The 16687-nt window shown below is 43.1% G+C and overlaps 2 protein-coding genes across 6 annotated transcripts; one reads left to right on the forward strand and one right to left on the reverse strand.

Annotated features, from left to right (window-relative positions):
• The first annotated feature begins 1464 nt into the window (after positions 1–1464).
• LOC118507903 (odorant receptor Or2-like) lies at positions 1465–5782 on the forward strand. The gene is made up of 5 exons (XM_036047158.1): positions 1465–4419; positions 4493–4747; positions 4809–4908; positions 4965–5225; positions 5290–5782. The coding sequence occupies exons 1-5, from the start codon at positions 3887–3889 to the stop codon at positions 5353–5355; spliced, it is 1215 nt and encodes a 404-aa protein (XP_035903051.1). The 5' UTR covers positions 1465–3886; the 3' UTR covers positions 5356–5782.
• Positions 5783–8837: 3055 nt separating this feature from the next.
• On the reverse strand, positions 8838–16548 carry LOC118507906 (alkyldihydroxyacetonephosphate synthase). 5 transcript variants are annotated; one of them, XM_036047169.1, is made up of 6 exons: positions 15759–16548; positions 14738–15008; positions 11885–11971; positions 10616–11804; positions 10268–10372; positions 8838–9933 (listed from the first exon to the last, which is right to left on the reverse strand). In XM_036047169.1, the coding sequence occupies exons 2-6, from the start codon at positions 14860–14862 to the stop codon at positions 9556–9558; spliced, it is 1884 nt and encodes a 627-aa protein (XP_035903062.1). In that variant the 5' UTR covers positions 14863–15008; positions 15759–16548; the 3' UTR covers positions 8838–9555. The 5 variants fall into 5 exon arrangements, with proteins under 5 accessions (XP_035903062.1, XP_035903060.1, XP_035903061.1 ...); XM_036047167.1 differs by having other exon boundaries at positions 14738–15112; XM_036047168.1 differs by having other exon boundaries at positions 14738–15112; positions 15711–16548.
• Between the last annotated feature and the right edge of the window lie 139 nt (positions 16549–16687).

The following is a 16687-nucleotide window of genomic DNA, read 5'->3' on the forward strand; positions in this document are numbered from 1 at the left end:
CGACGAGCCCTTAATAAAAAGCGTAGCGGAAGGGAGATTTATTGGATAGGGCTCTTGGCATGTCCGAGAAAGACGGACGCTAGACGGAAGCAATTCGAGCGGACAACGATCCCGGTCCGGTATAATGTACGATTAAAGAAGGTGTCCAATGGCGAAGGTCAAAGCTCGTCAGGCGCTCGAGTGGGTTGCAGCAATACGGAAATTTTGTTTTATCTCCGATCATTACGATCACGCACTGGATCTACCCGCTGGAGGTCGAGTGGTTGTGCGAGAACAATGGCGCTGCTTCACTATCTCGCTAAGGTGAAAACCTTCCCGTTTTCGCAATGGTATCAATCGTGAAGTGAACAATCCTTGCAGTGTACGGTGTACGGAAGTAACGTACGCCTATCAAGCCCATCCCCTGCAGCCACACTAGAAGCTTAAGTGTAAGGAAATGGAAAATCGTGAATCATGCCGTGACACTATCGAGGAAAAGGATTATTGAACTTCTCGGGCTTTATTTCATCTCATGGCCACAGAAGCTTTGCTGTCGTTTCTTTCTAATGCTCTCCACCGAAAAAGATGATGAATCAGTCTGGTAGAGTGCTGGGAATGGTCATTAAACGAGGAATTCTCGCCGACCGTTGACGGTTGGGAATAACCGTTCGCCAAACAGTGCCATCCCCACCATCTTTGGTGGGTCTATTGTATCACGCTTTAATGGGATTTTGTTCATGTTGAAGTTATCTCTGGTTCCAACGACGAGCGTTTCAAGAGTTGAGAGGGTTTGGAGAGAAGAATTTCAATACCGAGGAACGCAAAAGGTGGTAGAGTGGCGTATTTGGTACTGTTTTGTTTACGATTTGAACTCTTCGTCAGCCGATCCGATTCCAGAATCCAGGATGGGGATCGTAAAAAACGTATTCATTTAAAATCGCTGTAGGGGATGAATTTCGAGGAAACATTGGCATTCGGCAGATTATCTTAGCAGCGCCGAAAAGTCCACCCCCCCCCCACACCTTCATCCGTCTGCTTTCGCCATTAAAAGAAAAGAAAGACCAGAACAACTCTTACGCGCAGAAGGAACTCTGTCAAAACCCGCTTTTAATTGTATTTTTAAACCATCCAGCAACTCAAGAAAGGAGAATAATTGGCTCTCTTATTGCATACCTGTATGATTTACAGCATCCAGAGATGGAAGTACCATTTGCTGGGTAATAAAAATACATATCTCATTAGCAGTAAAACGAAATAAGCTCTGCTGACACTGCAGTTATGGACAACTTCGCATCTGAGGTAAATATTGGAAGCCTCAACATAAAACAGCGTGCTGGTGATCTGCCTTGTAAATGCAGCACAATTGCATCAGATTAATGAAAGTCTAGGTACACCTCCGGTCTATGTCCTATAGAACACCGGTGAGATATGTGTGTGTGAGCGCGATGATTCCATCGAAGAACGCGTGACAAGTTAGCAAAAAATTCGAAACCACCCATCATCATCAGCATGAGCGGGTGATGATGTTACACAGTTTTGATGAATCGATTAATCGATTATCATGAAACTGATCCGTGTCCGTATCATGTTTGTGGGGGTGGGTGTCCAGATTAATTAGCCACCAATGATCACATGGGTTGCAGGATAAACACTATTGCGACTCATCAAGAACGTTTCTCTTGTTCTTGTTTCCAGCAGGTGCATCATGGAGCGATCGTTCAACCGGACTCATTCGTGATTCCCGGCAGTGACTCACGCACGAGACGGGAACGAAACCGTCTGTGTCATACGGTTAATTGGCTCCATGCTTAGTTTGTTTGCAATTAGGAAAAAAATCATTCATCACGCGAAAAAGGTCGTCACGGCGGCGTAATGAAGGTCGCCGCTGAGACCTGTTCGAGACCTGTTGTGCCGCCGGTGGCAGTTTTGTACCGGAGTTCTATGGCTCGAGACGTCAGCCGCCTCGTAACTGACTCACAGCCATGAATTTCACGGTATTTTGTCACCTGCTTATGAGTCGTTCGTTTGTTTGCTGTGTCCGATGGAATACTTTGCTATCAAGCGCGTCTAATGTCGATAAGCTAAAACAGCGTGCAACGAATGGGTGCCTACCAAATCGAATGGTGAAGTTTGCATCGTAGTTGAATGGCTCCATCTGGGGGCGCGTGTGCGTCATGGATGTGCAGAAACTGCTGGACCGTACTGTACGTATTACGTAGTACAGTACGTACTTAGCGATGAGCTAGTTTCGCATAATTTTCCGATCGTCAGGGTTCGGGAGTTCGTCCTGTGATCTAGAGCAGGTATATTTATTTTTGGTCGAAATTGGAGGTGACTCAAACCGGTTCGCCGGGTGGACGGTTAATGGTATTAGTTCGTGAATTATGATCTCGCTGAGATATCTTTGACAGATATCAACAACATTGTGACGTTACTCGCACATCCAGTCTGTTTATTTATCCGTACAGTTGGTGCCGATGGGAAGTAAACAAAATGCGCATTTGTTGTTGCTTCTTATTGGGCATATATGGAGCATATATGGTGGGGGTGAGTTGCCTTTGAAGGAATCATTGCGCATACTAAACGAGACTGCGAGATAGATTCATCAGACAGATGCCTGTGTACAGTACTCGATTTAATTTCACTTTGCTACTGACTGGTGGTTGTATCGGTAACATCAGTTTATAACAGGGCTATAGTATCATGGCATAGAGCGATATCTTATAAAAAGATTTTATTTACAAAGCAATCAGTTATTGTTAGTGGCGTTGCCAGTCGCATGATTCTATTCTATTCACTATTAATGACTATTGGCTAACGTTTCCTTTTTTTGCTTCCGTCTGCTACTGTTATTGAAGTTAGTTTGTGTATAGAGCAGGGGTTAGAAATCTCTTGTTTGAAAATAATATGTAATAAAATACGCACAAGAAGTTCCACATGGGTGGCACATTAAAAGAAAATACTACAACTCTTTTAACAGCAGAAGATTTTTTTTATTTTGAATTCTTTGATGAATTCGACGGTACATTTTATATTTTTGCTGCTGCCTTTTTGTGTAGCATTTTACATACTCTGTTTTATTAGCCTAAGCATGGCAATTTATCATGAAGAGATCATACTAGAGACAAAAAATAAAAATGAAGCATTCAGATTGGTTTTCTTTGGCGTACCCCTTTACGACATTCAATAATATGCCAATCGTACTTGACTATTTAATCTAAGTTTTTTTGAGGAAATTAACAATGCTGGAAACACAAGCATTGCAGATTGTTATTGCAGTAGCATTTCACAGTTAGACAACAAACAACATAGAAACTTTTAATGTTTTAGTAACGGGAGCTATTACTTTCTAACGGCAAAATTACGCCTACGAAATAACTTTAACATTAGTCCGTAATCAATGTATTATGTGACCAACGCCAACTTACCACAAAATAAGTGATAATTGTAATGAAAAAGTCGAAAAACGCTGCTAGTGATCTAATTCATTCACAACATTCATATGGGCTATTTATTTGCCTCCGACGAAGCAATTAGTACGAATCATCACAATAAGGCAAATAAATCAATATCGATGCACTGAGGCGACTGAATTGACGATCTAATTAAAACTATTGTCGCAATAACCTTGGCTAGCTGATTGCGGGTTGTGCAGCAATGTTTATCAATTGAAGGATGCGTTACAAATATGCAACAGGCGTCCAATTTCCCAGGATTACCCCGAATAGCATATCGAACGAAGATGGCGTGAATTGTGGACAGTTCCATAACGTTATAAAAGTTGCACGCCATTCGACCGACCTCGCTAATGATCACGGTTTACTAATTGGCAAGGATATAAAACAGCATTTAGCAATATGAAAACATTCATTTGTGATAGCGTGGCAGTGCGACAGTGATTACATCAATGACAACTGTAATGGAGCTGAGCCCCGGGAAAGGAAAGTTTCCTCTGGTCGATCTCACTATAAGAGGGCTCAAAGTGATGCGTTTTTGGAACGAAAAGCCTGCTCAAACGTTCTCGATTTTTGGTTTGCTCCTGGTAGTTGTCTACCCGATCGTTTGGCTTATTCCGAGCTGGCTGTTCATAATCAGCTCGCAGGACAACCTCACGCTGCTAATGAAGGCAGCTAACGAACAGATTGTGTTCATGGCTATCTTTTTCAAATTGTGCAGCTTTGTTATAAATTTCCATCGTTGGGAACAGTTGTTTTACGATCTGCAACGTGCGTTCACCTCCGTCATGGACGATCAGAGTCTGGACATTCAAGGGATTCTGGGACACGTAGAAAAAACGGCACACCTTTTGACGAAGGGCTACACTTCCGTCCTGTGCTTCAACTGTGCTTTGTATGGAGTATTTCCAATGTTGTTCGTTGCGGTGAAATACGCCATCACTGGGTCGCACGATGTACCACTGTCGACACCGATCGAGGCAAAGTAAGTAGCTAGATTTAGTGGAAGTGTCGTACGCATACGACGTGCAAAGGGCTTTCCCACCGTTCTTGTGTAGTTATTTTATTCCAGGTTATCGTACCCACTTTTGGCTCTGGTTGCCGCTTAACGTTATGCTAAATGTTTTGCTGGAGATGCATGGAATAGCACTATTTTTGATTGAATGTTTCACGTGGAGTCTGGTCCATGCTACGTCATGTTTGTTCCGAGTTCTGCAGATCCAGGCCCACGAGCTGTCGAATCAGAATGAGCGCAAAGATCAGTGGTATGCCAAATTTGAAAGCTTCGTTTCTTTGCACGAGTCCGTTCTTCGGTAGGCTGGTTATTTGTTTGAAACATCGAAACCAATGCTTAACATGTAACGCTTCTTACAGCTCAGCACGTACACTCGAAGAAATTCTGAGCTTTCAGATGCTGTTTCTTTACATGTCAACTGTTTTTGCACTCTGCCTCATGGTGATGGTGCTCTCTTTGGTAAGATACTGTCCAAGCTTCCCAATGAAAGCGTTTAACACTTTGTCTTTTAACAGGCTTTCAATGATGTGTTTCTGTTGATAGCAATGATCTGTGTTATTGGTTACTGTCTTTTTCAAACATTTTCCTTCTCTTACCTGGGCACCGAGCTGATCGAGGAGAGTGGGGCTGTGGCGGATGCCATTTTTCACAGCACCTGGTACAACCAGAGCGTGAAAAGACAGAAAGATCTTTGCTTTGTGCTGATGCGCGCCAAGAAGCCGGTGAAATTAACGGCAGGAAAGTTATTCATCGTAACGAGGGATTCCTTTACGGAGGTTCGTATAATTTTAAGGCAAGTTTTAGCTTCGGCTGTAAGAAAGTCTTTCTTTCTCATTACAGGTGATTAAGCAGGCGTACACCATTTTTACGTTGATGTCCCAATTTCTGGAAGAATCTGCTAATTAAATATTTACAATCTGCGGAGGACATCTGCAAGGAAACTCAGTAGCGTAATTCATACGTCACTTGTTGCCGAAAGCAATACATTTGTAGCAAAGTTAATTTTTCAAGTTATAGCAACATATTCATCATCGCTTTACCGTTTGAAAAAGTGCAATATTAAACTAAGCATAACTTATTGCTTAATTGTTGTTATTGTAAAGGCAGCCATTCTTTTCGTAGGCTCCTTGGATGAAATGGTAAACAAAGCTAGTTGACATGGGAAGTTGACGGCTTCAGATGACAGGGGAATCAATTACCTTTTATTGTGAAATTACTAGATGACATTGTTATAGTTATTGTTATGTTATGGACGGGGTGGTCCGGTGGCCGAGGCGATAACGGCGCCGGTCTTCACACGGCAGGACCGAGGTTCAAATCCCATTCAGACCGCCTCCCCGTGCATAGGGATAGGGCTGACTACTTTCTACTTCTACTTTCTTGGCACTACAACCTCGAGAGGTCTCGGCCTGCCATTTCTGGCTTTCTGTGACTTAATTTTACCCGTAGCAAAGACTTTACTTACGGCTAAAATCTAGTCACAGAAAGCCAGAAATGGCAGGCCAAGAACTCTCGAGGTTGTAGGGCCAAGGAAAAAGAAGAAGAAGATTTTGATAGAAGCCGATGATATTGTACGCACTTCCCCCTTTCGCTGACAGACCATGTACAACATCAGCGGCTTCTATCGATCGACCGGTCCAAAGTATTGGTAAAAGCTCGAAGCATGACGTAAGTTCGACGCTCAGAAAGATTATCTGTCTCTCCCAATATCTATGATTGAATATTTGGAAAACCTTCACATCTTGGTAGAAAAGGTGTTAATATATGAAAAACCTCAATCTCTAGGTAGAAACAGTGTTATGGATAATTTTGAAGCAGGTAGATTGACACCATTTGTTATAAGGAACGGTTGACTAACTTTGTTTTACTGTCCCGTCTTTATCCTGCGGGACTCTTAGCCGCACGCCGACGTCAAAAGTCAATGACTGCATCTGTCAAAATCCTTGACGCAGGAGTGCGTACCACTGCCTAAGCAACTGGAATGCACTAGTCCTCCCAAGAAACAGGAGGTTTGAAGAAATATCGGCACGGCGTTCCTGGTAATTAACTAACGAATGTGCATGTTGAGGATGTTTGGCAGATTTTTCACTCTGATCATTGTTAATGTTCACAACAATCTGCACCTTGAAAATAGTTTGAAGAAGGCGATCTCTACTCACAACATGATGTCAACATTTCATCGAAGACTCAATCGGTGGAAGCTACTCATATAATACTATCGACGCCACAGACTTACTGACCCAAAATAATAAAAATGATATGTATGATATCGCAAAAGTATGAAAGAGTATGAAAGATTTGTTCGAAATTCTCATCCGATGTAGCGCACCACCTGTGAACTAACTTCCCAGGAAATCTGTACTGCTTGTTTCACCAGTTCTTTCCGTTCGGAGGCCCTGATGAAAGGATTCTACGGGACTTTGAACACAATACAGATAACTTTGAAACGTTTTTTTTATTGCTCACACAAATCGCTCACGGTAAGCAAACTATTAAAATAGCACCGTAAAGCAGAAAACTCCGCTTTTATGCCAAATTACGGACGGCCGAATCAATCACTACTTTGGTTTAACCTTTTCTAGTAGCCTACTTTGTGTACAGATTTTTCCCAAACACAAGCTATATTGCATATCAGTCGATCGGAAAAATTTATGATAATCGGTATATTTTTTAAGGTTAAAATTCACTAGCCGTAACTAGACCCTCGGTACTCATCAATCAGTTAATTGCTTGAAACTGCTACATGCCAGATTCTACATGTTGTAGAAGTTACATGAATTTAATTACTTAAACAGTTTATTCTTAAATTATTCATGTAACTTTTATAATAGCACTTTCTGCTTAGCGTCGTTGAGGGTCATTGATCAGAAGAAGTTCTGTTATTTAAAAGCGCTTGAAAAAGAATCAGCTATAATCAATCAATTTCTATAAGCTGTGAATATCAATTTATGAACAACATACATAAAGGAAACGTAAATATTCTTAGATTTTTTACTGTTCGCTGCTAAAATATTTCAGGGATGTTCGATTCCTCATATGAAATGTTAAAAGTAGCTGAATTATCGTGAAATGCTTTGCATGTGGGTGTTTTTATAAGGATTAGCCTTATTTAAAAAATACAAACAAATCGACAGAATATCCCTCGGCAACTAATTGTCGGCGGCCTAGACAATCCAATTAAAACTTCGAACGCTCATTAATTGGTCGTTCTGGAATCTAGAATTGTCTAGTTCTATGGTCGAAACGTAAGTGCAATGGAAGTTGTCCTTGTCCTTGGTAACGATCACCACCACCACTAATCGGGAAGGATGTAAAACTGGCTTTACCAATGCGAAAACATTCCTTGGAGATTAGGTGACAGTAGCAACAGGATAACAAAGACATCAGCTGTATTGGGTCTCAACAGCAAGAAGCGACAAATTCCTTAAATCGAGCTCACATTTAGGAGACTCCAATGCAGGCTTCCAAAGACATCTTTCTACTGGTGATAAAGACTGCAATTCGTGGGCATTGGCTTTTTCAAATATTTTCCTTCTCTTACCTGGGAAGCGAGCTGATCGAGGAGAGTAGTGCTGTGGTGGATGCCATTTTTCACTTTGCTTTGGTGAATGCCAAAGATCTTTGCTTTGTGCTGATGCGAGTCAAGAAGCCAGTTAAATTAATGTCAGAAAAGTTGATCACCATTACGTGAGATTCCTTTACGAAGGTTCGTATTATTTAGGAAAAAAGCATCCACGAAGTTAAAACGATTTGGCTGTCTCTCTATAGGTGATCGTGCATACCTTCACAACATTCACGTTATTGTCTCAGTTGTAAGACACGGCTAATTGATATCCAATTTTCAACATGTTCGCATGTAGCAAAATGTCATAATTTATAGTACAAAAAGCATACATAAGCATAGCATGTATAGTCAGTTGAGACGAGACTGATTAACGAACTATCGTACAAAATTTCAAATTAAACATTGAAATATTTCACATCATACCATTTTACTACTCTCCGCCAGGTGGCGCCACGATAGCGAAGAGCAAAGCAACACGCGCTAATGAATTTTTACGAGATTAACTACGCCTAGAAAGATGTGAATGTTCTGTCTCAAAACTTTCTAAGATGAGAATTATGAGAAAATAATGCAATTATGGAGGTATTCCTAACACGGCTTTAAAATTCTACTTCTCATTCTTATGAGGTTCTATAACGACCCCTGTTTGGCAAATGAGTAACTATTAGTGACTTTATTTACTTTCAGCCAGATAATCGTTCCAACAGCCAATTAAATAATATTTTATCGAGGCTTATTTTCGGATCTTATCCCATTTACTCGTAACACTCGTAGCGGATCGACAAGATGCAGTGAATGGTTTTATGTACCAAAGACTTCTCTCAACGCTTACCGATGCCGTTAAATGACGCATTCCAACTTTTATTTGGCTAAGCGGTCAGCATCTAGAGACGACGCCAAGTAAACAGCAAACAGGTAATTTGCATTTAGATTTTATTGTTTCACAATTTAAAGTGAAATTTTTAAGTAAAACCCAAACAAAAAATCACCTTTCACGTCAAAGAGCAAAAACCTGCGCTAACAAAAGTATTCACACGCTTCAATCAATTGGAACTATCAATTCTAACTGTTGTCACCATTATTAATATATACTAGCAGCTGTAAAAACAATTCAAAACGAAAACAAAAAGGCTAGTCTAGCAACACAAAATCACCATTGTTTCGGATAAAATAATACGCTAAATTCAGCTAAGCTACTACGACGGGGGAGAGTTTTTGGCATGGAATGTTTGTTAACTGGCTTGCTGGAGTGCGGGGGTTCGGTCAGACAGTACCGCCGATTTTGCGCCGCCCACAATCCACGTGCGCATTTACAGGAAAAAGAATTGATGAAGGGATGTTTGGCCCGCTCTCGGTACGCAAAGTAACGCAAGCGAAGACGAACACATGCTTCCGGCGATGGGACGGAAGTGATCGGCCATTTCTGCAAACAGCGCGGACGTCACTGCAGCCCCGTGAAGCGGTGGAGCATTATTTGCTTTTACTCGGTTTGTTGTGTGTTGCTATTATTATCAAACGTGTTCGATGAGGCGGTCCCCGGTTTACAGCTTAGCCTTCACGCAGCTCGTTTCGCTAGCACTGTCCTGCAGTTCGATCGGTATAAGATTGCCGGCTGCAAAGATATTGTTTGGGTCCAGTTCCCGCTTGGTCGCTTTGTACAGCTGTACACCGACGTTGGACACGCTCTGGGGGTACCAGCGCGATCTTATCTTGCCGACGCCGTGATGGTGCGAGATGGAGCCGCCCGAGGCGAGAATTTCGTCGCGAGCCTTGTTCTCGATTTCCTCGTAGATGGTGACAGGATTCGCGAAGCCGGCATGGTTAAATCCGAAGTAAAAGTACACGCAGGCGCCGGCATCGTACGTCTGTGTCACCCGGCACGAGATGAGGTAGTGTTGAATGTTGTGTTTGGCACATTCCTGCGAACGGTCAACGGAAAAGCGTATTAACGATGGAGACGCATGGTGGTTTGAAACATGCTGCATCGCTACAAAGATTGAAATGACTTAATGGACCTCCAATCAATAGACTGGACAATTATACCCGTGTAAATATTATCTAAACACACAATCCAACTCCTCGGCGATTTCGCGAGGCAGTAATTAGTGGGTTTGTTGATTTATCTTCTACACCTGCATCCCGTGCGGATGAACACTTAACAACACGGTTGAGTCACGGTGTCGTATCTACTGCGAGTGATATTTGCTTGCTTATCTGCTGCAAAACATTTGAAAACAATGCCCAAGTGCCTACCTTTCGAACGCAGCTTTTCACGTTGGTGCAAAGAGCTTCGCAACGATCCCACGATACGGAGGTTTCGAACGATTCGGCCACAATGCTGTAGTCCAGCGCCAGGTCCTGGAAAGACGGGCAGGGAATGAGGCCGTAGCGTGTTAATTAACCATGTTCGAGAGACTAATGTCCACCAACGAAGTACCACCACTAGCGGGGCAATCGCTCGTGATGTCCAAATAGACTGCACTATCGTGCTATTTGCATTGCATTCGATGCAACTATCACCGCCACGGTGAAGAGACACTCGACTTGCGCACGGCATTGTCAAACGGATGCTAATTGTGCGGCTGACTCTAGCACACTCACCCTGATATATGCGATGACGAAGGTGAGAATGTAACCCTTTTCCCCGTTGCTGCTGCCGGCCGAGAAACCGCCGTGCTGCTTGGCGATCGCGAAGATCTTTGCCTCGTGCTGCTTGACTTGCGCTTCGTGACCTTCGAACAGCAGTGTCGCGATCGCGATACGATCCAGCTGCAACCGTTTCACCCGCGTTAGGTACACCTTCTTCAGCTGGTCGGCAACCGTCGCCAGCGGACCGCCCGGAATTTTGAGTGCCTGCCCAAACACAAACTGCTCGTTGTCGATGAGCCGGATGCTGGCCGGCTGCAGCCGCTCCCGGGCAACTTCCCGCAAACACCGTACCCCGGAACCGAAGTCTGGAAAGACAAGCGACCCGTACCGCTTAACCTGGGGCAGCGGGCGAATCTTGATAACCACCTCCGTGATGACGCCTAACGTGCCTTCCGAGCCCAACACAAGATGGTTGAAGTCGGGTCCGCAGGAAACGCGCGGCACCGCTAAGCTTCGTTCCAGCACGCCCTGGCTGGTAACCATCTTCACGCGCACCAACAAATCCTCGATGTTACCGTACACGTTCTTCTTCATGCCAGAGGCACGGGTCGCCACCCAGCCGCCGAGCGTGGAAAACTCGTAGCTGTCCGGTTCGTGTCCGACGGTGAACCCTAGTTGCCGTAACTCACGCTCAAGATCCTGCCCAACAATGCCCGCCTCGAAGCAGGCTACCAGATTTTGACGATCGATCCACAACATCCGATTCATCTGCGACGTATCGAGTGCTGCGATGGGGCGTGTTTCGCCTTCCGGGCAGGTGACCGAACCGGAAACGGAAGTACCACCACCGTACGGTATAAGGACCACATTGTGCCGGTTGGCGTAGTGGACAATTTTTTCGACCTGTTCGTGGGAGACGGGGAACAGCACAACATCCGGGATGCGTTTAAACGTTCCCGTACGCATCATGTGTACGTCGTGCAGCGTTTGCCCGTGACACCGGATCAAGCGGTCTTCTCCGTTCTGTGTACAGTCGATACCGGATCGTCGTACATCCTGCAGGAACTCTGGGCATGGTACCGGGTCGGGAAATTCGTTCGGCACCGGAACTCCTTCCCGCCGATCGGACAGATCGACGTTGAAGTTTTCGATCACATAGTCACGGAAGTGAGGAAGCGAAACTTTCCCCCCGATCGGATACCTGGATGGGCATGGGAAGAGCCATGTTGAAAGATTAGTGCTCTCGGAAATTAAGCATTTGGGACGTTCGAGCTGACTTACCTATCGCCAGTGAATACGATCGTTCCATCCTGGTAGAGAAAACGCGAGTCCTTGTAGCCCCATCCGTTCCATTTGAGCAACTGTTGTCTGTGAATGGAGGAGAAGAAATTTCAAACAGATTAAGTAAAACGTCTAGCAGCATTCCTAGGAGACAACTTTGATGAGAACGACCGTTACATGATCGCACAAGGCGCAGCTTTAACGTCCACTAACCAACCAATTTTTTAAGGTCACATTTCAAACCATTGGAGGCTCGAAAATATGCGCCCGAAGCTGTTAAATGAATCGCACGTAACAGTTAATTGGTCAAACTCGTTTTAAATATTTTCAAGCTAGAAACAGTTCATGACGTTCTTCAACTTTTCACCAAACCGAATGCTTTTTTTTTGTTTGGCTGTTGCAAACAACGTTTTCCAACGTTGCATAAAGTGTGGCAAAAAAAATATGTTTATGTATGGTGCTGCACAATTGGGTATATAGGTTCATGCAGAATTTCCAGAAGATGTTTGCTTATTTTTTCAGTTAAATATTTTGTTCTGTACTTATAAACAATTGTTTTGCTCTCTATCGTAAATACTATAGAAACCCTGATATGTATCACTACGACACTGACTTGTTGTTAGGTCGTTTGGACCGTTTGTTTATCAATATGGTTCAAAACAAAGGCCAATGTTTGTGGTAGCGTGGTGCTTTGAAATGGACGCCCTTTTATTGTTGTTATTTAAACTAACTTACTGATTGCCAAAATTTAGAAGACCTAGCAAGCAATCATTTTATAAAGTAAAAGAAACATATTTTTAATAAAACGATCACTATCAGTAAGGAAGTGAAGTACGTTTTATTATAAGCTTTAGCCTTTATTTATGTGACATTCAAACGACTCTAACCAGTAGCCAAATTTGTGCTGTTTACTTATCTTTTCAGTGTTCAGTGTGTTCTTACCCATGTGTTCCCCGTTTCTTGTCCATTTACTTTAACGAAATATGTAAGTTACATCATTTCATTTCCTTTATCCACCAGTTATCTAGTTGCAAACATTGATGGATTAGATTTGACGATACATATTGGGTCAAGAGCTATCTTATCACGCCCAGATAACAGGAAACGAAAAAAAGGGCACGGTCTACGGGTGATATCAGCGCGGTCGGGAAGTTGTGCAATTAGCCGTGCGAAAGGTTTCCGATTAGATAATCCTACCATTATTTCGAAATGAAATAAACGCTGAACATGCGATGACTATTGACAATCGTGTCCAAAGTGAACGATAAACCCGCACGTCCAAGATAGTGGAAAAGGGGCGGGATGTTAAAGCGTGATATCTGTCCCGATAGGCACACACACACACGCCAATTGTGTTTGAAGTAAGTTAGAAGAACAAGCTTCTAGCCGTGTGACTCCCACTTGAGCTGGAGTTTGATTCTGGCTGACTATCGAACCTTCAGGCGCGCGGCTCGAAAATGATGTATAATGGAACAGTTACACGTTACTCTCTTGTTCAATGGCAAACAGTCGTTTATTAAGCTATTTTTAGTGTAGTTGCCGAGTGAGGTAGAAGGTCTGAGTGACGAGAGCCGCCACAAGTGTCTGGTGGCCTATATTTGGCCGCATACTTGCTCCACTTGTTCCATCCATCCTGAACCCGTAAAGCATAACATTTGAACGGAAGACTATAATTACACCACATATGTCGTGTGTAAATCGCTTCTTTTTGGTTTTCGAGAGCTTATGAATTAGTAATTTATTGTTTCGGAGTTGGACCAAATTTATTATTCTTTAAAAAAAGTCTTCAATAGACTTCAGAAGAGTTTTCCCGGGATATGGCAAATAACTAGGAGGAAATGCCTAGTTAATTTTGTTAATTGTTTTTTGCGTGAATATAATTCACAGTCACCACATGCGGTGGTGACAATACGGCATCAGTCCGTAATAATTAATAAATAAAATAATAAATAAGACTTCAGAAGAATTTAATTCGAAGACTATTTTCCGGGAACAGTTTTCGTATAAATATTTTCACCGAAAATAACCATAACTCATTCCAATTAATTTAAGTAAATCGTTTCCACTACACGTGTTATCTACAACACAATGAAAAGCGACAAAAAAAGGAAACAGCCCCATAACACATGACAACATGCCTTGATTTTTTCAACGAACGAAGCACGTGCTCTCACTCCGGCCGGAAAACTCGATGCCCGGTTTTTTGCACCGGCCGGCAGCACAAATACATGGAAGCCCTGGTCGTTTGCTACGCGAATGGCCATGTGGTGCGTCCGCGTCGCCGACCCGGCCGACCATACAAACATCCAAAACAAACATACTCCACCGGTGTAAAGGTAGTGTTGGTAACTAGCTGGCACAGTGAGGAAATCCCGAAACAAGCGTGTTCTCCATCTGAATGCGGTCAACGAACGGAGCCATAGATGCGTTCATGTAAAGGACGTCGCTCGGGAAGAGCTATTTGCGCGAGGAGCGATTTTCCATCCAATGCGTTACTGTCACGCTCTCAAATCGGAAACGCGTGTACCTTCGCTCTCTGTAAGCGCTCTGTAGTACTAACACACACACATAGAAGGAAAATACCGGAGTAGTATTGATTTCATAACCATTTTCAAGGGGGGATGGGGGGGGGGGGGAAAGCTATCCCTTATTATTTTCCCTTTCCCAAACTTCTTCCCTCGTCAGTTAAGGATAAAAAATTGTTGTAGTTTTTCACGAGCTACTTTTCAATTCTATTATGACACGGTCGTTTAAAAGTTTTCACACACATACGAACACAGGGGCGCGCACGAAACGAAAAGGAAACCCCCGGAACCAAATGCACATAGCATACTCATACACAAACAAACGAACCTTTGCTTTGGTATAGCGCTAACAATTTTCTTCGGCACACTTGGATCCAGCGTCGCAGGTGCCTTGGCGGCGAAACCTTCGTTTCCTTTAGCAACGGGCGTCTTTTCGGCCGATGACGATGACATTCCTGGTGCTGGGGCCGATTTTGGTATGTTTGCTACCTGGGGCTGTGTGTGTGTTCCTTGCTCACTCACTGTTGCCTGCACTAATCCTTGATCCCTCCAGCAGTAAGGCTCTCACTGGCATGGAACTATTAATTTCACAACGTTACCTTTTAAACGGTGGAAAGTCAATAACGGTATGACAAAAAATACAGCACTGAACACACACATAAACACACAAACACAGAGAGCGACACGTGGTGAACACTGCTGCCTATTCCAAAACGGGAGGGTTGATTATTGATTTTTGCGCGCTTTCATCCCCCTTACTCGAGGAAGAAATGGTGCACTAGGCAGCCCGGTTTCTGCTTGGTTCCCGGTTCGGACACTAGCTGGCTGGCTGGCGCAAAATGAGCTGTCGAGACAATGCGATGCTGATTAAGGGGTTAATTTCCCTTGCTGGCTGGCAAACTGGCGTGTACGTAATTATATCGGGGCACCAGCGCGCGATGCGTGTGTGATAAAATCGGCCTCAGCCGTTTTAATTCGTTCCTTTTTCCGAGCCTAGACTACAATTAACACCAGAGATGCTGGGAAAGTCGGGTTTCCGCTTATTACTACTACTTTACTGCACCGAATGTGGAGCTCGAACAAAACGAAGACCGTTCGGCGTGTCCTTTTGAATTGTTGGCACCCCTGTCCTATCCCGGTCCTAACGAAACACACACACACACACACACACACACACACACACACACACACACTTTGAATCTTCAGAATTCCTCTGGGTTTCACTTCAAGCGTGAACACGCCTTTACGCAATATTCTTAACGTGTTTAATATTGTTGTTTGGTGGAAACTCTGCACTCGACCGTGCCTTTCAGCTCTACAGTAAAATTCGTCTGGCGTGTACGGCGTACAGTCCAGTCCAGTGCTTAAAAGTAGGTCTTCACTGCTCGGCTGCCGAACGATAACTATGTATATCCACTGGCGTATTTATATACATGCGCACTGGCTTATTTATACAGTGCACTGCATTGAAGTAGTCGCAATCGGGAAGGTGTGTTTTTCTAATGGTTCAAATAGGAAAAGCTATTTTATTACTTTTATGACTTAAATTTTACCTTTGACCTCTCACTTTTAAATTTAATGCCGTACTTAAAATTATATTTCCAATATGTCGTATACTGGATGCAAAATGGATTAATTGTTTTACAGGAAAGGTTTTTTTTTTCAATCGTTGTAATTATTTTTCACTGAAGTAAAATCACGGTCGACAATACGGTGTCAAGCCGTATTGCTAAAAGTATAAACAAATAATATCACGGTCAAGTTTTTATTGTTATACTCTTTCACCGGAAATTAATCTTTAGAACTGTTTGGTGTGGCTAATATATTTGAATATACAGGGCACAATATACTTTGATCCCTTCTAAAAAGGATTTTATTTCAATAATTTAGTAGTAATTATATGAATAAATTTGAGTGCCTAACCAAATGCTCGTTATAAAAGAGAGTTTGTTCGTTTAAAAGGAGTATTAACATAGCTATTCGACTTGCTCGTTATAAGAACAAAAATGTTAAATGAAGTATTCGTTATGGCGGACGTTGACTATGAGTCTGGTTACTACTTGTTAGCACTCCTGTAGGTTGGCGAGCACCACTCACTATTACGATGTAATGCATCCGTTTCGCTGAAACTAAACGATCTCAACGCACTGTATGCATACACAGACAAAGTACGCCTTGGGCTTTACGAACAGATACATAGAACTTATGCATGCTTTTAACGTGTACATGCAAAACATGCTTTTAACGTGTAAAACTAAATAAAATTGAGTGCCCAAAA

The sequence above is a fragment of the Anopheles stephensi genome, chromosome 2 (genome assembly GCF_013141755.1).
Source record: "Anopheles stephensi strain Indian chromosome 2, UCI_ANSTEP_V1.0, whole genome shotgun sequence".
Classification (NCBI taxonomy): domain Eukaryota; kingdom Metazoa; phylum Arthropoda; class Insecta; order Diptera; family Culicidae; genus Anopheles; species Anopheles stephensi.